Genomic DNA, 13,060 nt, shown 5'->3' on the forward strand with positions numbered 1-13,060 from the left:
ATATTTAGTGGATAGAAAATCAAAGTCAAAATCTTTTTGGCTAACCTTTCTAATCTCAGCTGTCCCTATTCTCTGCCCTTGACATCTTGCACTTTTAAACCTTTTTGAACAGTGAAAAATGAAAAATAATCATAGTGGGAGGTAAAACGTTTCTACAATGCTGAATGTCTACTGTTTTAAGAAAGCATTATTTGTGAGAAAGGGGAAATTCAGCAGGTAAAATGTAAATCTGTGATATTATGACAGAATCGTGTAGTTTTCTGTTCCTTTTTTTAAGGAGTTCCAGCGCCATGTCCTGCCGAAGACATTTTTGTGAAAGGAAAGGGCCAAGCCTCTTTTCAATTACACAAAATTGATGTTATTTGCGTTAAATGACACAACTGATGTTATACAAGGTCTTCGGGTATAATTTACTCTCGTTGTATTTAAGAAAATAATGATGGTTGTATTGAAAGAAATAACATCAAATGGTTCTACTTTTTAATAGTCCACCGAAACCTTCAAAAACGGCAGATGTCAACATGATAATGATATGAGCACAGGCTAAAATAATAACAGTAAGCTCACGTTAACAAAATCAGGTCCATCATTTACTCTTTTTTTTTAATTGAGTTTGATGACCAAGGCACTGCAAAACCTTAACAAGACTACTGCTTAGTCTGTTCTAAACATATTAAAGCTCCTATCTTTCCTTCAAGTTTAAACCTGGTTAACAAATATATTTTACTTAATATAAGGAGCAACAACAGTAGAATTCATATAAAAATCTTTAATCATCATTTTCAAAATGTGCTATGTACTAAATAAAGATCTGTTAAACATATCACATACTCAAAATGAAGGAATATTTTTTTTCACAAACATCTACTGTATACAGTATAGCACTGGATTTTGACTACAGAATTAATAACATCTTAATTGAGTACATCTGAAATATAGTTTCAGCACTGAATAATGTAAGTTCACCACCGTGGGGATAATTATGCATATCCTTATTTTTTATTGGGAAAGGGGATTACCATTAGTTACATTTTATAGGAGTACTCTCGGCTGGAGCAGGCTGAAAAGAAAATCAGCCAATCCAAAACTTTAACAGTACTTACGCATATGTTGCTAGGGAAGGCCACTTTCACAGTAGCATCTGACAATTGTAGAGCTTTCATGATGTAAAACATATATTTTCATATGCCATCTTTCCTATTAAAAATAGGAAATAACCACAAATTTCACTTTTTAGCAAACTTTAACATTAGAATATAAGAGTTCTATTACTTAAAATACATGAAAAAACACAATCACACTAAAAAGTCAATCTAATCTTCAGTCTAAAAGTTAATTTCTTGATGTTCATACTCAACCATCCTATTTATTTTCAGACTGCTTATTCCAATTCAGGGTCACATGTGTGCTGGGGCCTACCCTGACAAGCAACAGGCACAAGGTAGGATATAGCTCAGTCAGGGCACCAGTCCATCACATGGCAGATATCAACAGTTACACACCAGGGCCAGTTTCCCCAGAAGACTGTGGGAGGAAACCCACAAGAATAAAGGGAGACCATGCAATCTCCACACAGACAGACAGTACCCAAGGTCCAGGATTAAGCGCAGGGCCCTAGTGCTGGATCCAGCAATACTAATCACTGTGCCGCCCTGATGTTCAGATATTAATTTTAATATGCTTATTCAAGATACCTAATCATTAAATGACAAAACTCAAAAATGATCATTTCAAAACATCACTTTCCAATATGCATTAATTTAAACTAAACAATAGATTATTTGGTGTGGCCCAATGGTTTATATTTCATATTTTAAGACAACAAAGCAACACAGCAGTTTATTTGTGCTTAACGGGATTGCTGTGTTCAACACGTTGAATGTGTGTTTTGTTTAAATTAATGATATTTTGGAGAATCTCACACAACAGGAAGCAAAACATTTGTTTCCTCATCGATGGGGTGTAAAGACAGCAGGACCTGGCTAAAAATGTTTAAGACTTTAATTGCAAAATACAGTATTTTGATTTTTAGGTGCAAGATATATAACAAGAAACAGGGGAAATGCAACACGATCCCCTTTTTACTTATTTAAAACTGTCAGTCTTAAATAAATTCTAAATGGCTCCAATAAGTCAGCTACTCCTTAGGTTTGTTCTCAGGTAAAGTCTGTCTATCAACTGATGATGATTCCCTCAGCAGCCAATTGGAAACTCAAGTAGCACTGAAACTAGACGGCCAATTTCACCCCCCTCACCTTTAGAATTGGGGGGTTTCCAATAGAAAGAGTGCTTTCACTTCTGCTCACCCCCTCCTGTTTAGCGGTTAGTGCAAGGACAGGCTCTTCCTTTTTCTGAAGAGTCTTAAAACTGTGCGCAGGCTTGCCAGCGCGTTTATTACCACTGGTACAGCGCCTAGCGAGGACGTCAAAGTGCGAAGCAAGCAGGGCAGGATGGCCGAGGAACAGCATGATGCGCTCTTGAGGAACGAAGGGCCTCCCAGCGAGGAGACGGTTGTTAATGTTCAGACCGGGCAGAGAAGGTAGGGAATCTGTCAATAAGAAACATAAAAGGAAATAAAACGCTCGTGTAAACTGTAATGCACCTATTTTCTTGTTAGTGTCGTTTCTTGCTCCGTTTTTCACATCTGTGAAAGAAGAAAAAAAAGAATCACCCTAAAAGTGATTGGATTACAACAATATTTTAAAAATAATTTATTGTGTATCTTCGTTATATATCATTTATTGCTTTGTTGCTGTTCGGTTGAATATTATATATACTGTAGGTATTTGGTCTTTGTTTCATCAACCGCTAGTTACAGTATGTATAGGCTATTATAATAAACTGTGTATGTTTTTTGCACAATAATTGACAGGTGACTTTATTATAAGTGGGAAAAAAAGCATTCTAAAAAAATATTTTCTCTTCAAATCAAGTAAAGTGTTTTGGTGTTACGTCACTTGTTGCCGGAGAAATGTGGAGTGCTAACTAGGCTTGGGCAGGAGTTTGTAATATACGTTTTACAAATTTAAATTGTAGTGAAACCACTCGACTACTAGACAGGATAACAAAAAATATTTATTGGCTTTGCGATTGCAGTATTCTGCAGTCAATTAGCTTTTTAAATAATTTCATAAAAAAATCCATTCATTTGTACATCCTCTATGTTTGTAATGACCAGAAAAGACTCCCGAAGGCGGTTTTAAGAAATCCCCTCTTTTGAGCTATGATAAGCTGCCACCACACTCGTTGGCTTATTTTATTTATGCTTTTTGATTTACATGATTATTTGTGCATATCTCAACGTGTACATATAATGTAAAAGACAACATACAGTAGTTTAGAACACCCTTAACAGCTGTTGAAGGTCCTTTCCTTTTAAAAGTATTGTTTTTTTTTTGCTGGTGGGAGGGGTAAATTATACTCCATAGTCACAAAAATGGGAGATTTTGAATAGGCCAAAATATGTTTGTTTTTGTGAAATAATAAAAAGCAGGAGCAAAATTTACAAACCTTAGTTTAAATAGTCTTATTATTTTATCACCTTGAATATGTTCCTATCGATGCCTGAATACGTTTTAACAGGAACAAGTTTTTACTACTAATTCAATATACTGTATATATAATTTCATTTTTTGGTTCCAGGAAGGACAGCCTTTTGTTTTACAAAGAAATATATTTTGTGTTGGATGTACAATAATTCTCAAAGCACAGTTTCAGTAACATGAACATGCCTCCCCATCTCAGTTAATTCTTGATATCTATAATATATATACTGTATATAATAATATTATATATAATATTTTCAATCTCAGCTCTGTGGTTTTTCACTTCTCTTTTTTGTTGTATGTCTTGGTGTCTTTCAAACTTGAGACATTCTCGAAAACTCAAGAGCACCTCTTGCCTAGCAACAACTGATGCTATAGGTGCCACATCATTGATGCCATATATGGGTTCAAATGTTTGGACTACAAAGTGCACAGATCCTGAAAAGAAAGAACAAAGACAGCAAAACTAAATGTTTTGTTTTAAGACTAGAGCTGAGCACATTCTTAAACTCATTAATCTCTTTCTTACTAATTTACATGCAGAGCTACTGATGAACACTCAAAATTAAGATTTTATATTTAGTTCCAAAAATTGAATCAAGCTCTACCCAGCTTCCCTTTGCAGTTGTTCAACATGTATTCTGAAGTGTTATTTTACTACTAACAAAACTATACAATAAGGTGATTTTCAAAGTCATATGTTCTAGTACTACATTTTCTAGAAATCAAAATAAACCTCAGTTAAGGTAACTGCTGTAGCCTAAAAAACTAAAGAAACAGAAAATGTTTACATATCTTTACTAAGATTGGAATCATAGTGATTTAAGTCTTTTAATTTCAGCAAATGGGGGAACAAATATTGCTCTGGAGTGTACAACCTCCGGCCCCTATGATTTCGGTAATTAAGATGAAAACAGAGACAACCAACTCTTCAGAGTTTAAATATGTGTGTACTTGGTGCTAAAACAGATTATTTTATTTTTTTGTCTCATTGCTATGGCATATCACAAATACTAAAGATTTTGTTTTAATGACAAAATGATCAGTTTTTAGTATAAACCTTAGTTTTCTAAAGGCAAAACAGGCAGCATAACTACTGAATTGTTATCAGATCTGCAAATGGTTAAAATAAACCCACTGTGTCGAGAGAAACTTCTTCCCTACAGTGAGATCATTCTTATTTGTTTTCGGGCTTCACATTGTCCCTCATTTCATTCCGATAAGTTTCTTCTCCTTTCCTGTTTCCACAGCAGCTCATCCAACCGGGGGTATAAGATCGCCGGCTTTACACTGCTGGCATGCCTCCTGATCGCAGGCCAGGCGGTCACGGTGTATTTCGTGATGTCCCAGAAGGGCCAGATCACCACTTTGGAGCAGCACACCGAAAACCTGAAGAAGCAGCTCAACACCCGCAAACCAGCCCGTAAGTCCACAGGAACGGCGTTCCTTCACATGACGCTGCCTTGACCCACAAGCACACGCTCATCCCTGGAGCCACACCCTGAAAAACAACCAGGGATCCCCACGTTTTGAAATGGGGGGGGGTTGAAGGGGTCTTGTCTCATTGAAACTTATGGCAGCCCCTCTCTTTCCTTTGCACCCCAGCACCATCTGCTCCCAAGATGCTGCACATGCCCATGTTTAACATGCCTCTGCTGATGGATTACAGCGAGGACTCCAAGAAGGTCCCCATGAAGGTAAGATCACCTCCGCTGCTACTTCAAAGACTTCTCTCTTAACTCCAGAAAGACATAGGCAACTTGTGCATTGATGACATCAATTCAATTTGTGATTATTATGGAAAAGTCTTCTTGCCTGCACAATGGCACTGTAAGTCTCCTTACAGTGCGGGAACAACCATTTCCCCAGTTTAAGAAATGTTGTAACTTTGCTTTATTCCTGCACTCATTCTAGTTATTTTCGGTAATACAGCTGCACGGTGAAAGTACAAATCACAACTATAATTAAAATTACAAAGATTACTGCAGCGCTCATAAGTACTATGCACGAACAAGTCTTCATAATGTATTCTAAATGTTATTAGGTGGTGTTTGTGTTAATCAAGCCCCATTATCACAGTATTAATGATTTATAGTATTCTGCAATGACTCAGAAATAAAAATGACTAATGACTGCGATTCATAGTTAATGCTGTGAGGATTAGATGAATTGCTGTTATTCCTGCTTCTGACAGAAAATTGAGGACACTGCCACTGTCAGCCTGGAGAAGCAAGTGAAGGACCTTCTGCAGGTAAAAGCAAATGATGTTCTGTTCCTTTGCAGGTTGTTGTTTTTTTAAATGAAATTGCTTTGTCGAGATTAAAATGACAGAGGAGAAAATGAAACATTGTTATCATCAACAGATGATTTTAACCCTCTAAAAGAGGTGATTCATTATTATCTCAGACTGATTAGCACAAGAATGATGATTCTTGATGATTCTGTTGATTCTGTATTAATTATTTCGATGTAGGATGAGAATCTTCCTCAGTTCAACGAGACTTTCCTGGGTAACCTGCAGGGAATGAAGAGTCAGATGGAGGACAGTGAGTGGAAGGTAAGTCACAGTAGCTGATGGAAGTAGTTAATAACAGTCCTTCCAGTCAGAACTACACATACATGAGCTGAGCATCTAAACTATTCTTCAGAATCAGGGTCGTGGGGGGCAGGACCCAACCCCAGCAAGCTAAACGTGCAAGGCAGGGGGCACCCTGGATGGGGCACTAGTTCATCTCAGGGCTGACCCAAAGAAACTCAAAATACTCACACCCGGGCCAGTTTTTCCCAGTAGCCCAAATAACCTACCAGTAAGTCTTTGGACTGTGGGAGGAAACTGGAACACTCAGAGGAAACCCACATGAACACGGGAAAACATATAACATCCACACAGACAGCACCTCAGGTTGGGAATCAAATCCAGAGACCCAGAGCTGTGAAACAGCAATGTTAATGAATGTGCTGCCTAAGCAACACATATGCATTTTAAGCATACAGTTTAAGTTTTGCAGCTCAGAAGAGCTTTGGTATGTGTTTCTATCACAAACCAAGTAATGCAGTCAGCAGTGAACTGTTTTGTAAGAATTTGCTGCTTCTGGGCTTGTGTAGACAGTACATGAGTAGAGCATCAAGGTAGCAAAGAATGTTCTTTAGATACCGCGTGACCATTATTGGCACTATCCTACAGGAGCTGAAGATTGTAGGACTGTAGGGTCACCATGCTTTTCCCATGCTTGCCTTACAGAGCTTTGAGTCCTGGATGCGCAGCTGGCTCATCTTCCAGATGGCCCAGCAGCAACCACCAAAGCCCACCCCTGTTCCTGAGGAAAAAAACACCCCCATGTCAGGTGAGAAACAGGGTTGGTAAGAGTGACAGACGGGGATTTTATAAAAAAGAAATAAAATCATTGCAAAAACCCAAATGGCCATGACCTTTCCCATAACTACTGTAGGTAGTTATGCTAAGGGGACAACCCTGGCTGCATTCCTGACCAGTAAATGAGCTGCATGCTTTTTGTCCTGAGGTTCTCTCTTACTGAAATATTGAGTAGAAGGAGAATTGTCCACATTTGTATTTGGAATGGATGTATAATTATTTGGAAGCATGCAATAGAGAAAAATTCCAAAGATTTGCCATGGTTGTTTATAGACATACATTCTCAGATATTCTTATTCCTATTTGCAGAGTCTGGTATCCAGACAAAATGCCAGCTGGAGGCCAATGCCAAGTCTGTGCATCCTGGGGTCTTCCGCCCCAAGTGTGACGAACAGGGCAACTATCTGCCCATGCAGTGCTGGTCCAGCACGGGCTACTGCTGGTGTGTGGACAAGAATGGGGATGAGCTCCCAGGCACCAGAGTCCGATTCGGAAGACCTCAGTGTGATAGTGGGGAAGGTAGGCCAGAGATTTCCTTAAATCTAAGTTGAGATTTGCATGTCCTTCCAAAGATGGAAGTGCTAGATTGAACAGATCTGCTCACAACAACAACAAAAAAAAACCACCTTCCCCTTACCCACCCCCCTCTCCTCACCCAAATAACAGCTTAATAGATGGTGTGTTTAATAGGATGCATGTTAACATGGTGTGCATGGTCAGACCCCAGATTCCATTTACTATCCAAGCATTTATGTAGGCTTCACTGTGAGGATCGTGAATGCTCTTGGGAGACATTGAATGCTGTCGTTGTCATTAGTTTTATCTCATACTATGAGACCTGTTACTCTATGCTCCTCAAAACCCCAACTCCAAACTCTGCAGCATCTATAGTGACTGATAGGCATCACGCTGAGTGTTCGCAGTGGAATCAGACCTAGAATTCAACTCCCAATGCCTAAAACAAGACTCCTATACCAGAGGGCCATCACTGTAACCTTACACCCATTGCGTTGTGTCCTCCAAGTCAAGAGGATAAATGTCTATAGTCAATCTAGCCTTAGTCTTCTCTTTCTCTCAGATGTCACAGGGACCAGCGACATAGATATTTTCTGTGAAATGCAGTAGGTCAAGCCGGATTGACACACTCTTTGGGGATTTTTGTTTTAAGCACCAGTGGTGTTTATAGCTTTGAATTTCCCTTATAATGGCATGATTTGGTTGCTAACCTCAGAAAAGAAAAACAATTTGATGATCAGGCCTTATATACTGTAAGATCTGTGTGCCTCCAGTTCTGTCCCATTACTACTTCAGTCTGGTTTATAGTGAATTTTCAGAACAATGGCCAATTAGGCACATAAAATGATTTAAATAAAGCCAAATATTGGTTCAGAATATTATGTGTGATGCACAATAAATACAATTAAGAATAAAAATGATTATGAGCCTGTCCGTCACAACAGATATTTTTTTGATTAACAGGAAAAGGCCGTAAGATGGCTTTGCCAAGCTTTCCCAAAATGATGGAGCTGAAAGGTGAGTTCTAAGAAGAGAAGCCGTGATACTAACCTCTTTTAAAACGAATGAACGTGTAGTTAACTAACAGCACTAATGTGAAATAAGAAACATTAATCAACAAACAGGGGTTTGCTGATTTTTGTTGACTCACCCAGAATTTGCTAGATTTTCCTCACATGTAGATCTGTTTAATTCTTCTACATGAAAAGATGTGAGTAATTTCTTTCAGGTATTTTCTTTCCAAAAATGGTATGAGAGTAGAAAGCAAGGACTGTCAACCTTGCACAGTTTCCTTTCTTATTGAAATCCCACGCGGCTAATGTGTAAAAAATTAAATATAACTAATTATTATCTTATAATAGAAATAGTAATATTATGTCTGTCAGATGAGTATTTACCACAGAATATACAGGTATTTACTTTTTGAGTTTTAATACATACAATGGTGTGCCACACTGCTGTCAGATATATATATATACACAAGAGTCAGGATATCTAACTCTTTAATGTTTGTTTTCCAGATGAGTAAATTACATGGGAAGGATGCTTACAAGTGACAGCTAAGAAGCGCTCCTAAAACCTACAATTGTGTAATCATTAAATATCTGTGATCAGGGCTTGAAACCATGCTAACAGCTTTTAGAGAACCATTACTGACATTAGTGGGCATATTTTTCTGAGGGGCTAAAGCATTTTTTTTATTTTTATTACTTAGTTCTCGATTGTCTATAACAGTGAGTCATACTGGAATGTGTTACATTCAATTTATAACAGTGGCTAAATATTTCTTGTCAAATAAATTAACCTCTCTTGCACTTAAATTGGTATGCCATCAATAAAGAGCCATTTGAAAGCACCTTAATTACAGCCGCCCATACTGTAGCAGATTTAAGACACCATCCAAAATCTATTGTCCTCCTGAAAACAATTAAGTATTACTGTAGAATTGTCCCCAACATGTCCCCAGTACGTCCACTCACAAACCACACCTTGGAACTTCAACCAAAACAAAATCCTCACTGCAGTTATTTTTTTTAATTAAAATTGAATAAAATGAATAATTACTGTCCATATTTTATGTATACAATACCTTCTGTCTTTCTTGTGCTTAATATTTGCTAAGATCGAAGTTATGAAGTGCAGGGTTTTGAAGACTGGAAGAGATGTAAATGTATCTGAGAAATGGAAATTAAAGATGGTTTTTCCTAATAAACGTAGCTGTATGATGCTTTACATCTGTGTTTCCATATAAATGTAATACTGCACTGGATTTAAAGATTCTGTTCAATCTTTTTCATTTAAATGTTCCAAGGTATTAGGAACACAAAAGTGTCTTGTGAAAGAGCACTTTCATCAACTGGTTGTTTCAAAGCAGTTCAAAAGATTGTTATGGAAGGTTTTGTTTCCAGCAAAATCTTTACCACAAGACAAAATGAAAGGAAAGTGTGTCCATAAGGCCAGTTAAAACAATGATTTGTTAAAGGTAAGTAAAGTAATAAGGATACTATTTCACTGTAATGAGAAAACTACTAAAATGGATAAGGGGATATCTACTGAATTGCCCCAAACACAGTGAAACAGCAGCACAAACTCCTTGGAAAGCCTTGATTTCATATCCACTATATTTTTGCTTTTATCTGTCTCCAGACTGATAAAAACACTATAGTAATGTAACATACACGGCCGACATTACAGGTTGTGCGAGCCGGCTTACCAGCATGGTAATGTCACCGCCCTTCCCTGTAAATAGCAGGGACCTCAGCTGCCGGGCTGAGGGGAGATTTCTCTTTAGCTCAACTGGCTGGATCCCTGTTGAGTGACGCTGGAGGCCTGGGTTCGAGTTCCCAGCATTGGGGGGCTGACCTAAGGTGGCACGGGTGAGGGCGCATACCCGCATGAACCTGAGAGCGCTACATTGGTGTGAGAGTGGGATGGGATAGCCCTTCCCCGAGGATGGCGAATTAAGTGGGGGAGAGTGTAACGCATACGTGTAACAACAGATCAGCTGATACTTCCTGCAAAGTGATGCCAGTTCCTCCTGGTTTGCTGACGCAAATTGCTGAGTTTTTGACTAGATGAAGTTAGTCTTTTTTTAAAAAAACTTGCAAGAAGTTAAACATTTTAAATGGAAACCTATGAAGCATGAAGCCTCAGTTCCTTTTTTTCTCAAACAAAAGCACAAAAACACACAGTGAATTGTTTTTTTCTTAATTTCTATTCTTCTATTTATAAAGAAGTGAGACTACTGTACAGTACATACTTTTTAGAGGGGGATTGCGTAGAATGAGAATACAACTGATACATTGTTCTTTATATTTTTATATGTCCCATCACTTTTTTTCTGATTTACTTTTCTTAAATTGGTGAAAGACAAATGATAAACTGATGGAAAATTACCACATACATAACAATATATGAGAAGTTTAGGATAAATTACAAAAACATATCTCATAAATTACAGATTAGAACAATGGAAAAGATGTACTTAATTGGTTGTTTTACATACATTTTAACAAGTTATACTTTTCAGGTGGCATTTGTTTTTGTGTATGATTGCCTGCCTTAGTAACCTTTTTCTTTGAGTATTTTTAGAAATTGACTTTGCTCACAAATTTTGCAAAAAGAAATACTGAATCAACAGTGAGTGAGTGTGTGCTTGTGTGTGTCCGTGTCTGTCTGCCCATTGATGGACTGGCGTCCATCCAGGGTGTATCCGCCTTGTGCCCATTGCTTGCTGGGATAGGTTCCGGCTGTCCTGCAATCCTGAACTGGAAAAAGCAGCTAAAAAAAGGGGCGGATGGAAATCACCAGTGAGTTCATGGTTGTGGGTTCACTGTTTTTGTTTCCTCTGCTCAATGAGAAATAACTGCTTTGGAAGGAGTGCATATGGAAAGTCCCTCAGATTCCTGATAGACTTGGCAAACACACCAGGAAAATTTCTAGCCCTCAGACAATCGTGACATGAGCCAGGATGGTACAGTAGCTCCCAAAAGTTCCTGATATCTACCAATACGCTAGACATTTACTTTTCATATATGCTGTAATAACAAGTAAAGGGAAACTGAATCTGCAAATAGTGCTTAACTAATAACATTCAACTTCAAAAGACATTATAAATTATTTTTGTTAGAATCATAGGTAATTTGTTTTTTACCTCTGTAGAGTTTTCTAACTCAACAAACGTCACACATACAGTTTAAGTTGCATTTTGTTCACACCTAGCATAATCTGCAAAATTGGAAAACAACTCCCATTATTCAGCATTAGGAACAACAGTAAATTGAGTAGAGGAATACCAAAGTTTGTCACTAGAGGTCACAATATACCAATGGATAACCTGGGAAAAATCACACTAATACTACAGCATCATTCTAGGAAGAAGGAATCAAGTAAATTTTATTTAAATGAACACATAACCCACCCTAAAACCTATGGATCTAAAACACAATATCCTGAGTTTATGAATCTTGTTATGACAAGAATAGTAGTGAAATGAAAAATAAATCATGCATTAATGTTCTAACATTATAATTATTATCTAAAAACATCTATGAATTGGCTTCATTACTCTGCTCTCCTCCCCACTAATAGCTGATGTGTGGTGAGTGCTCTGGCACACTATGGTTGCCGTCGCATCATCAAGGTGGGTGCTGCACATTGGTGGTGGTGGAGGGGAGTCCCCATTACCTGTAAAGCGCTTTGAATGGAGTGTCCAGAAAAGCGCTATATAAGTGTAAGCAATTATTATTATTATTATTATTATTATTATTATTATTATTATTAATTATATTCCAGCTGCCAGATAGGTTTGCCATTTACTTTATATATCTCTGAAGTCCTATAGCTGCAGATGTGATTCTCAATGTAAATCATTTGTAAAAGTGCATACATGAATACTGTTACTTTTTTCCTCCGATGTCTCAGTGTTATACAGTATATTGTAAAGATGATTAAGAGATTGTGTAAAATGGCTCAGTACAAAATCTTATTAAATGCTTATCTAGATTCTTATTCCAGCCATGAACTGTATATAGATTTTATTATGTTATTTACAGTATATAGCTTTTTATATCAAGGAAACAATGCAAAGAATGAAGTACTTTGTAATTGTAACTTATGCTTCCTCTAATGCAGTGCACTACAATATTATTAACACATACAGTAGGCTTATACATTTTTTATTTAAACCTTATATTGTCATAAAGTATAGTGTTATTTTTAAGCAGTTCATCCAACCACCCCTCAATCTGAAAGGCTCTTATTCCTGGTTAGGGTCGCAGCAAAATGGAGTCTCTTCTCGCAAAACAGGTTATGAGGTGAGACAGCACCTCAGTGGAAAGGCAGTGCATTGCAGGAAGCACACACAACCACATGGACAAATTAGAGCCTATTTACCTAGCCTGAAGGTCTTTGGAAGGCATGAGGAAAACAGAGCATGAGGCTGTTCATATGACCTAATGTTGAGCAAATTGCCTGGGTCATGCTAATGAATCTTCACAAAGACTCGGCGCCAGGGCAGTTCAGCTGCAAATTCAAAGTCTGAGTCTGAAGCATTTGTGCCTCCTATGTAAATTTTTTTTTTAAAAATTGATGAACTTTCTGACTTAAAAGTGTGTTTACTTTGAAG

The 13,060-nt window shown here is 37.6% G+C and overlaps 1 protein-coding gene across 2 annotated transcripts; it reads left to right on the forward strand.

Moving 5' to 3' along the window:
- Nucleotides 1-2,312: 2,312 nt before the first annotated feature.
- Nucleotides 2,313-9,646, forward strand: LOC102695660 (H-2 class II histocompatibility antigen gamma chain). 2 transcript variants are annotated; one of them, XM_015350030.2, is made up of 9 exons: nt 2,313-2,539; nt 4,796-4,968; nt 5,151-5,242; nt 5,740-5,796; nt 6,019-6,102; nt 6,787-6,889; nt 7,228-7,437; nt 8,398-8,451; nt 8,955-9,646. In XM_015350030.2, the coding sequence occupies exons 1-9, from the start codon at nt 2,451-2,453 to the stop codon at nt 8,960-8,962; spliced, it is 870 nt and encodes a 289-aa protein (XP_015205516.2). In that variant the 5' UTR covers nt 2,313-2,450; the 3' UTR covers nt 8,963-9,646. The 2 variants fall into 2 exon arrangements, with proteins under 2 accessions (XP_015205516.2, XP_015205517.2); XM_015350031.2 differs by having other exon boundaries at nt 2,315-2,539; nt 4,799-4,968.
- Nucleotides 9,647-13,060: the final 3,414 nt, after the last annotated feature.

The sequence above is a fragment of the Lepisosteus oculatus genome, chromosome 11, assembly GCF_040954835.1.
Source record: "Lepisosteus oculatus isolate fLepOcu1 chromosome 11, fLepOcu1.hap2, whole genome shotgun sequence".
Lineage (NCBI taxonomy): Eukaryota > Metazoa > Chordata > Actinopteri > Semionotiformes > Lepisosteidae > Lepisosteus > Lepisosteus oculatus.

Coding starts and splice junctions, on each gene's coding strand:
- LOC102695660 (XM_015350030.2), top strand. CDS start 2,451: ATGGCCGAGGAACAGCATGATGCGCTCTTGAGGAACGAAGGGCCTCCC. Junction 4,969..5,150: donor CAACACCCGCAAACCAGCCC/GTAAGTCCACAG, acceptor TTTGCACCCCAG/CACCATCTGCTCCCAAGATG. Junction 7,438..8,397: donor TCAGTGTGATAGTGGGGAAG/GTAGGCCAGAGA, acceptor TTTGATTAACAG/GAAAAGGCCGTAAGATGGCT.